This window comes from Triticum urartu, chromosome 2, assembly GCF_003073215.2.
Source record: "Triticum urartu cultivar G1812 chromosome 2, Tu2.1, whole genome shotgun sequence".
Lineage (NCBI taxonomy): Eukaryota > Viridiplantae > Streptophyta > Magnoliopsida > Poales > Poaceae > Triticum > Triticum urartu.
The window spans coordinates 560,401,363-560,411,380 of NC_053023.1; the positions used below are offsets into that span (position 1 = coordinate 560,401,363).

The 10,018-nt window shown below is 50.5% G+C and overlaps 1 protein-coding gene across 1 annotated transcript; it reads right to left on the reverse strand.

Moving 5' to 3' along the window:
* Positions 1–1,245: 1,245 nt before the first annotated feature.
* Positions 1,246–3,303, reverse strand: LOC125538744 (BTB/POZ and TAZ domain-containing protein 2-like). Its single transcript, XM_048702021.1, has 3 exons — positions 2,992–3,303; positions 2,148–2,893; positions 1,246–1,694 (listed from the first exon to the last, which is right to left on the reverse strand). The coding sequence occupies exons 1-3, from the start codon at positions 3,091–3,093 to the stop codon at positions 1,523–1,525; spliced, it is 1,020 nt and encodes a 339-aa protein (XP_048557978.1). The 5' UTR covers positions 3,094–3,303; the 3' UTR covers positions 1,246–1,522.
* Positions 3,304–10,018: the final 6,715 nt, after the last annotated feature.

Genomic DNA, 10,018 nt, shown 5'->3' on the forward strand with positions numbered 1-10,018 from the left:
CGGGCCTGGCCCTATAGAAATGGTTGATTCTATAGTTTTTCCAAATGCAACCTTTTCAGCTTTTTCTTTAGTTGCTGACCTTTCTTTTCCTATTGCTGGACTAGTTGAGTCCTCATGCATGCAGCCAAACACCATACAATTGAAGATTTCACTTTGTTAGGCCATACAACCCCAAGCACGCAATCAAACACGTCTTTAGAGGTTTGTACGGTTTTGCAAGACCTGAAGCAGATATCATTTAGAGCGCTGCTATACACACGACGGTGTGCAGTCGATGTTTGCACGATGGTACTGATCTGGCGGTGCATGCGTGGCACAAAGTGAAGGTCGTCTGCTGGATCACATCATCGTCCAAGGTTCGGCTAGTGTGTGTCGGCTGCTCAGTAGTTCTGTATCATTTAACCAGTCTTTAGAGGTACTTAGATGTCGCCGTATAAAGTTCTTGCTCAAAATTGCCCTTAGTGGAGACATTCCTATACCATACCTCAACATACTTTGGCTGTAACTTAATATTATTATGAGTCATGTATAGGAAACTAATGTAGGGTGAATAAGAGGGAGGAACAAGCGATAGCATTGGCAAATAATTAGCAAACAATAATATTGTACGAACACAATCAAAATAAGAACAAAAAAAACTATTATCAATTCACCTTTTCATATATAGTCCATTTGAAATTCATAAACGGGCTAAATTGTGGTATAGATTCATATAAAAATAGATGAAAAATATATATATTAAATTAAACCAAAACGTCTAGAACAAAACTAGGTGCTTTTTCAGGGAACAAAACTAAGTATTGGAAATCACATACTATTAAAGTGGATAATGGCTTGACCGATTGTGAGGCGGAATGTTTTAGCATGTTTTGATGAACATACAACATATATTAAAGTAAGATGAGCATGTGTGGGAGCATCTTGAGTCATGATATGATACTGTGACAGATAAGCATGTGGAGTCATGATATGTTGCTGCAATATCAGGTGGTCAAGGAAGTGAACACATGCATGGTTTCGATACGAGTCTTCAATGTTTAGATTCAATTCTTGGCGCAACCATTACAAAAGAATACTATAAATAGATAAGACATGAAGGTATGAAAATCAAGAGGTTATGAAAAATCCAATCGTTTTGCACACTGGACCTCATACCGTCAAGGATCCTCTATCACCCAAAAGTTTTACCGACACCTAATAGAGCCCATCCATACGCATATCAGCTCTCAAGCTACCAATATAACATGATGTTGTTAATCTAGCTTTGATTGCAGTATCATACATGTACTGTGGAGAATTATCGAAAAATCCAGTATAAACATCACCCGGACGTACCTCTAGCCTGACCCTATAATATACAGCTTGATTCACTACCTTGCTAACTTTAGACCTATACACACAAAAAAAACTTTAGACCCACAAGACCGTGACCTGATGTTTTGAAGTACTCGGGTCTTGACGATTACACCAAATTAAACTATGCAGTATACTATGCTGGAGACGAGCAGGCTTGATTATCTTCTCATCTCAACTTGCCCACTCTGCCGTTGTATCTCGTCCATGACTCGGCCACAACCTCCGGCACTACCTTCCTAGTGGCCAAGGAGGACATCACCTTCGCCCTCGTCACCTTCCTCACCAGAAGCCGCCATGTCTTGTCCGCTTTCTCCGTCTGCGCCTTCGCCTTGAAATGGCTGCACAAAATTAGCCAATCACGATGAAACGTTACGTTGCGGTAATCTGATATCACCATCACAAGTAAATAAAATCTATAGTTGGCAACTTGGCATGCGTCAGAGTCATTTGGGTGGAGATTTTTGGTAGCGCTGGCCCTGTCGTCCAAGTCATTTTCATGAAAAGGTAAGAAAGCTACGTCCGTTTTCTCAGTACGATGGAACAAATGAATTCGTCCGGCGGAAGGCGTCTCGCCGGCCTGCTGCATCGACCGACGCAGAGGTCGGTCGATGTGATCCCCTTTTCGGGGCAAAGAAAATCTCGGCAGACTGCACCTTGTGCTGCTGATCCGGCGACATATCCTCGGGCATACGCCTGACGAGCTATCGCTAGATATGTCCATCGATCGGACGGGACGGACGTAAATTTACGGCGGGAAAATGCATGCATGTTTCTTGGTTGCGTTTTCTCACCTGCAGAGCGGCACACGGCAGGCCTGGTCCGGCCGGTCGCAGACGGAGGCGTGGAGGCGGAAGAGCTGCAGCATGCGCTTGCACCGCGCGCAGCCGCCCGGCGCCACCTTTTTCTGGCACGTCGCGAAGTGCCGCATCAGCAGCTGCAGGCCCCGGCAAGTGCACCCTGCCTCGGCGCACGGCGCGTCCGCGCAGACGGCGCCGTCGCCGGGGAAGATGTGTTCGAGGGAGGCCATGGCCTCGCCCAGCTGCCGGCACGCCTCCTGCGCGGCCCTCTCGCGCGCCCACCGCTCCTTGCGCTGGTCGGCGTCCTCGAGGAGCTGGAGGAGCTCGAGCTGGAGCGCGATGTCGTGGCGGCGGGCGAAGCGCCATCCGTCCGACCGCTCGACGGCGGAGAAGTCCTTGGCGGCGAGCCGCGCGCAGCGCAGGTACAGCCGCCGCGCGTCGCAGAGCCTGGCGAGCTTGAGTATGTCGACGGCGCGCTCTGGCGTGAGCCGCGCCGACACCGCGGCCTCCGCCGCCCGCTTCAGCCACCCCACCCGGTACGCGTGTGCCAGCGCCAGCAGCTGCGTCCCGTGCGCGCCCACCAGCTCCTCCTCCTCCGGCGCCACCTTGGCGGAGTAGAGGAAATGGAGGAAGGCGCGGACGGCGTCGAAGGAGACGCCGAGGACGCGGATGGTGCAGTGGGCGCCCCACCCGCGCCGCGCCCTGTCGATCATGCGCTCCAGCACCGGCGACGCCGAGGCCTGAGGTTGCCGCCAAGTTCCAGACCAAAAGGTCAGCGGCATAGCACAAGGCAAGAAGATCCAGACAAAGAAGAAACATGATCGGCAGGCTGGCTTACAAGAACGCAGGAATGAGCCGCGATGCTCTGTCCGTCCGACGTGACGATCCGCACGTCCGCCGCCGACGCCCGGAGCGCATCGAAATCAGCGCACAACGTCATTGATCCCTTGTTGCACTGCACGATCCTCTTGGAAATCCTTTGTGCTCTTCTGGTGAACTCTTTGGTTTCGGTAGCCAATAGACGAAGGTAACTAGACCAAAGCGATGTGGACGAGGAATGGGGAGAAGCCGGGAGCTCGGCGACAGCTATATAGTGCCGTGGAGAAAGGGAGCTGACGATGATAATATATGCCGCGCCGCACAGTGCACACACAGGACCAGGTATACGCGGCGGATATCGCCGTTGATGAGAGGGCGGATTTGACCGGTGAGACGGCTGGAAGAGAAGAGGAGGATCCGAGTCATCGGCTAGATCCAGGGCGGCCCACCAGCAGCGTTCGCGGCCGGTGCCTCGCCAGGCTGGGCCTACGCCGGTGCTGATCGGGACGCGTGGACGATGCGTGTGCCACGAGCTCGGTGGGGTAGAGCAGGAAATATTTGTGTTCCGTTCTTTTGTTGCTTTTGGCCGAAGATTTGCTGACTCGGACACACGTTTGAGCCCCTGCCTGTTTTATTGGATGCATATCCAAAGGCCATATTTATTTGGAAATGTTTAAATTTTGTACTCCCTTTGATCCATATTATTTGTCTTATTAAGACACGTTTTAATGTTAGATATATTCATATCTAGACAAATGGATCGAAGGAGGGAGTATAAGATTCCTCTCTTCTAGTTGGTACTTGGATGGAAGCTTTTTTTTTACGATGATAACTTTCAATCTATTCATCAGCTAGTACAAAGAACACCATAAGTAAATGGTCCTGATAACGCCCACACATGTGGCATATTAGACATCCGCTCACACACCGTGTGTGGCGTGGGCAGGAGGCAGCCCACACTGACCGTGTGTGGGCGAAACATTATAATTGCCCACATGTGTGGACGCAGCTATTTCGTGTCACACGTCCAACAAGTACTACTCATTCCCACCCCGCACGTGTGGCACGAAGCAAATATGCCACACGTCCTGGCACAACTACGTTAGGTACCCGCGGGATGATGATTTAATTGTCATCCGAGATGGCAAATGTAGTTATCCGGGATGAAAAATGTAGCTGTAAAAGCATGACAACTCTCTCTGTTTTGGTTAACTATAGTTGTCATGTCTAATTTATGGTAGTTGCCGCGTGTAATCAAACCATAGTTGTCGTGTGTGATTAACTACTTGCCACATATGGTCAAACAATAATTGCCATGTGTGTTTACCTAGTTGCCACGTACGCGCAACTGCAGTTGTGTCACGTCCAATATGCGATACTATCCTAAAGAGACTCGAAGGTCCCACCAAGGATAGAACCGCATATTGACACACTTTTGCAAGGTGGATATCATTACATCGACATTACATAATAAATGGGGATACATAAAAGGCATACAAATGCCGCAAGAATACATCAATACATCATACATAAGATCAACATCCGACTACGGATGAAAACACAAACAAAAGCTCGAACGGCATCCACCCTGCTAGCCCAGGTTGCCGACCAGGAACCTAACCCAAGATCGACGACGAAGAAGAAGAACTCCAACACAAGCAAAACATTGCTCTCGCGTCATGATCATAGCATTACTTGTACCTGCAACTGTTGGTGTAGTAATCTATGAGCCACAAGGACTCAGCAATCCCATTACCATGAGTATCAAAACTAGCAAAGCTTAATGGGTATGTGTCGGTGTCAAAACCGGCGGATCTCGGGTAGGGGGCCCCGAACTGTGCGTCCGAGGTTGATGGTAACAGGAGACAGGGAACACAATGTTTACTCAGGTTCGGGCCCTCTCATTGGAGGTAAAATTCTACGTCCTGCTAGATTAATATTGATGAGTATGGGGGTTACAAGAGTTGATCTACCACGAGATCATAATGGCTAAAACCCTAGAAGTCTAGGCTATCTGATTGTCATTGTCCCTACGGACTAAACCCTCCGGTTTATATAGACACCGGAGGGAACTAGGGTTGTACAAAGTCGGTTACATATAAAGGAATCTTCATATTGGGACGCCAAGATTGCCTTTCATGCCAAGGAGAGTCCCGTCCGGACACGGGAGATAATCTTCGGTCCGGTATCTTTACAGCCCATCAGTCCGGCCCACGTACCATAGTCCGGACGCCCGAGGACCCCCTAATCCAGGACTCCCTCAGTAGCCCCTGAACCAGACTTCAATGACGAGGTGTCCGACGCACAAACTGGCTTCGACATTGCAAGGCGGGTTCCTCCTCCGAATACTCCAACACAGTCTTCAGACGCAACGAACGTGTCCGGCTCTGCAAAATAAATTCCACACACAACCGCAAAGAGTATAATATATCTTGAGTCCAATCCGCTGACAACTATTGGTAATGTGACACCACGTCACCACTCGGTCATTATTTTGAACCGTTTTTCGGCCTGCCGCTTCGAGACGCGGTCTCATTGGCACGTCTTGTCAAAGCAGAGATCATGTCCCCTTATTGCGAGATTCTCATCAATACGGGCGTGGGTAATCCAACCGCGCCGTTCACATGACCCTTGGGAATATGTGAGTTTCAAGGCGAGTGGGGAGGCGCTTGATATTCACTGCCTTTATAAGGAGATAAGGATTCCCCCTTTTCACCCACGCCTTCTCCTTCTCTTTGCCCTCCCATTCTCAAGCTCCAGCGCCCGGGTCCTCATCTTTTCCGCCTCAAGGAAGCACTCGACCATGTCCAGATCTGGAGCACAAGGCAAATGGATGGCCTCCTCCGTCAAGGAGAAGGACATCACCAAGCTTCGGGAGGCCGGGTATCTGGCGAAGGAAATCGCCCATCGACTTCTAGCCAAGGGGAAAATCGTTCCCACCCCGAAGCCCAATGAGCGGGTGGTGTTTATCCCCCATTTTGTCTGCCGGTTAGGGTTTCCTATCCATCCTTTCATCCGCGGACTCATGTTTTATTACGGGCTAGATTTCCATGATCTAGCTCCAAACTCCTTCCTCAACATCTCGGCATTCATTGTCGTGTGTGAGGCTTTCCTCCGCATTCCACCCCACTTCGGACTATGGATCAAGATCTTCAACGTGAACCTGAAGGTGGTGGATGGCCAACACGCGGAGTGCGGAGGCGCCATGGTGAGCAAGCTGCCCAACGTCACATGGCCCAAGGGTACTTTTGTGGAGACCATCAAAGAGTGGCAGAAACTATGGTTCTATATCACAAAGCCCCGCGATACCACCTGGGTTGCGGCTCCCGAATTCAAGTCTGGAGCTCCAATGCGGCTCACCTCCTGGATAGAGAAGGGTCCGAATTGGTCCTCGTCAGACAAGCTGATCCCGCTACAAACACGCATCCAAAGTATGGTGGACAAAAACATCAAGCTCGTCAATGTGATCCAAGTGATGTTAGTTCGCCGGATCCTTCCATGCCAGAGCCGGACTTGCCCTTTGTGGGAATTAGATCCGGAGAAGCACTGTACCTTGGAAAGGCTCTTTGGAACCACACATGAAGATATCTGGAAGTTGCTCTTCAAGGGCAACGAGACACCGCTGGAGACGGACGAGGACCGCGGGCACGATTTGGCCCATCCTGCCAGTGCTGTAAGTCTTTTGCGTTTTCAAGGTGTATCCTCTACTTGCTTATTCAAGGAAGATACCTAAACTCCACTAGTTATTTTTTCAGGTATGGATAGAGAAAGCAGAGCGGATTAAGTGTCCGGGTCCGCTGCCCGAGGAACCAGCCATCCCTCTTCTGACGAAGATGCTGGTTCCGGTGCCTTACCAGGTGCCGGAGAAGAAGGCCAAGGGGGCCCGGAGTGGCCTCCGTCGCAAAGGAGCTTCAGACAGGACGTCCGAAGACAACGAGACTCCCTCCTCCACCGCTGAAGACAACGAGGAAAGCAGCTCTCCCCCTGAGGAGGAAAGAAGAAGAGGGCGACCTCCATAAATCTGGAGGCAGAGGCGTCCAACAGGGGGAAGAGATCCCTTGTGGATAACTCCGCGTGGGACGTCGACAACAGCCCAGAGCCGCGCCGCCGAAACAAGCCCCTGGCCACATCATGAGTACTCAAAAGACTCTGGCATATTCATATATTCGGCCTCTTCGGTTCGTAGTTTTAACGCATTAAATCATGCGCTTGTAGTCCGGCCCGCGACAGCTCCCTGCGATCCTCATCAGGAGGTTCGTTGGATTCAAAGGCGATGGCCAGCGAGTCATCGCCGATCACTCAATCTCCCACAGCCAAGGGCGACGACGTGGTGATGTCCCAAAGGACCTTCCGGGCCAAGGAGAGGTTCAGGAGGCTGTCCGGATGGCGCCAGAGGGTGACCCTTCAGCCGCCAGACACCTGGGAGAGAGAACCCTCGTGGAGACTGGCGATGGGGGCCATGTCTAGTTCGGATCCCAGCCGAGTATGGTTCCGGAGACCTATACGGCTCCGGAATCTGGCAAGCAGCCTCCTTCGAAAGAAGGCGGTGTGCCTATTCCGCCGGTGACCTCTGTCTAGCCAGAGGCACCAGATAATCTCCTGGAAACGCTACGAGGTGCTTCCATTATGGAGGAACACTGTATCCTTATGGGTACGGTGGTTGAGAGGGTTCAGTCCGTCAAGAGCGGACTGACCGAAGCCTGCACCAGCCTGCTGACAGGCTTTGAGGTAAGCGATGCGAAAGAAAAGGTCATAGTATAGACAGTGTAGCCCCTGAGACAGTGTCCGGTGTTCGGAAAGAAAAGCCGGACAGAGGATCAAGTAATTTTTGCAGGAAACTAACTAAATATGTCTTATGAGCACAGGCGTGGCTGCTGGCCGCCACTTCTCATGCCGCCGAGGTCTCCGGACTAAAGCAGAGTCTAGAGCAGTCCAAAGAAGAGCTCGGCCTTGTGAAAAGGCGGCTGGAGGACATGCAAGGTATGTGGAGACTTGTTGTATATTCGGAAAGAATAAATGATGTATATTGATTGTAGTGCCGTGATATTTGTAGGAGCGGCGATTGAGGTTGAAACCCTCAAGAAAGCCCTGGCCGAGGCCGAGGAGAGGGCGGCGAAGGGACAAGCCTTCCGGAAAAAGCATGAGGCCAGGGTTGGGGAGGTCCAGTAGGAGCTCCAGGTCGCTTTGAAGAAATACGAGTCCTTGGAGCGTCAGCATGCAGACCAAGAGTCTGAACTTGAGAAGGCCCGCTAGAGCGCACAAGAGGCCCGGACCGAAGCCCAAGGCGCCCTCCAAGAAATCCAGGAGGCCAAAAAGATCGTGGCGGGTAAGGCTTTTATTATGCAAAGCAAGTATGTGAAGAAGAGGTATCTCTTACTGACCCAGATTTGGAGTTCTCCAGGGGCGTTTGCGGATATGCCGCATAGCGTTTCTGACGCCACTGAATTCTTCCGAGCCGAAGAGGGGAGCTCGACGGAGAAGCTGTTCTGGTCGCAATACCTTGCGCTAGAACATTCGGTGCCCTTGAGCGACCAGCTAAAACAGCTGGTCGAACTGCATAGGGTGGCCGAACTGGCCATGAAGGACTTGATAGTCCGGCTGTGGCCAGCCGAAGCTATACCCGGCAGCTACTTCGGTCTCGTGAAGCGGCTAGTCGACGCCTGCCCTCGGCTTGATGCCATCAAGCGGTCGGTTTGTATCGAAGGTTCGCGGATGACCTTTGCCCGTGTCAAGATGCAGTGGGCGAAGATGAATGCTGCCACGATCGTGATCGAAGGACCGCCCGTGGGCAAGGAGCACCACACGCCCGAGCGATATTTTAGCGAAGTCCTTGAGAGATCCCGCATTGTGGCGGAGCAGTGTACAAAGGATGTAATCTTCGAATGAATACAGTTATATTGTCTCGCCCTATATTATAAGAACAAGTTCGGCTATGTAATATAATGTTTGTTTAATATTTTACCTCCTGTGCGGCCGTGTTTATGAGCTTTTGAGAGTTGGCCAGTCGTTGGCTTCAGCTCCCACGTAGGTAGTATGGGGGTGTTCGGGATGGAATCTTAATACTCTTGATCCAATTTGTTTGGTCCTTAAAGGAGGTGTTTAGCGCAACGAACCAGGCAATCGTACTATGTGGCTTTATCACCCTCACTTAGCCATAGGAGTTCTACAATGAAAATTCCGGCGCAGCCCCTAGTATCCAAACTAGGGTACTGTAAACACCTGATCGGGTAAAAAGCCGATTCGTCGCATAATGCGGAAAAAATCGCTAAAGATTTGAAACCTCCGAAGAGCTGACCGGCTCTCGTCGCATCATGACAGTTAGTTTTCGGCTTTCTCTACTGAGGTGCTCATCCGGATAAACCAGGACACAATCGCAGTAGTTCTCCCTTTACTACCCTAGCCGATATAGCGGAACGTAAGGTAGTAAGCACAGGAGCCGGGCAACCCAACTATTGACCAAAGACATGATTCGGAGCCAATGCATATAATGCTAAATTCAGGGTGCCGAACTATACTGTAAAAGTGTTCGGACTTATTGCCATAGTGTGGGGCACAATAAAGCCCCTGGCGGATTACTGCGTACCAAGGGGGTATGGATGCAAATTAAAATAGCAAAAATAAAAATAAAGAAGAATCTAGTGCCACATATGTTGGGCCATAAACTATTTTCATTATAATTTTAATTAATACGTCAGAGCGTACTTGAAAAAAAAGTGCGAGAAGCAACAGTGGCTATTTAACATGCCAAGACCAAGGAGGAGCTGCGTACGAGTCCTGAAAACAGGTAGAGTGATCGCCAAGAAGGACATCTAGAGATTCCCCCGCACGTATGTGCTACTTGCCACCTTGGTGTGTCCGTCCTTCGAAAGGACCGATTATGAGGCCGATGAGAGGGGCCTGCGGAAAGGAAACCTGAAGAGGAAAAAAATAAAAAGTGAAAGTATGTGTGTCCAGGGGAGGTCGAGCCTTATTATGGATCACATTCTAGTTATGCCTCTGTCTATGCCCATGGTATTTTGAGTGCGTAGTTATGTACGCGCAGTACG

What these genes read in the sequence shown, in the direction of transcription:
- LOC125538744 (XM_048702021.1), bottom strand. Translation starts at nt 3,093, where the DNA reads ATGACGTTGTGCGCTGATTTCGATGCGCTCCGGGCGTCGGCGGCGGAC. An exon ending in CGGCTCATTCCTGCGTTCTT is followed by an intron (nt 2,894 to 2,991) that starts GTAAGCCAGCCT and finishes CGGCAACCTCAG; the next exon opens with GCCTCGGCGTCGCCGGTGCT. An exon ending in TGCCGTGTGCCGCTCTGCAG is followed by an intron (nt 1,695 to 2,147) that starts GTGAGAAAACGC and finishes AATTTTGTGCAG; the next exon opens with CCATTTCAAGGCGAAGGCGC.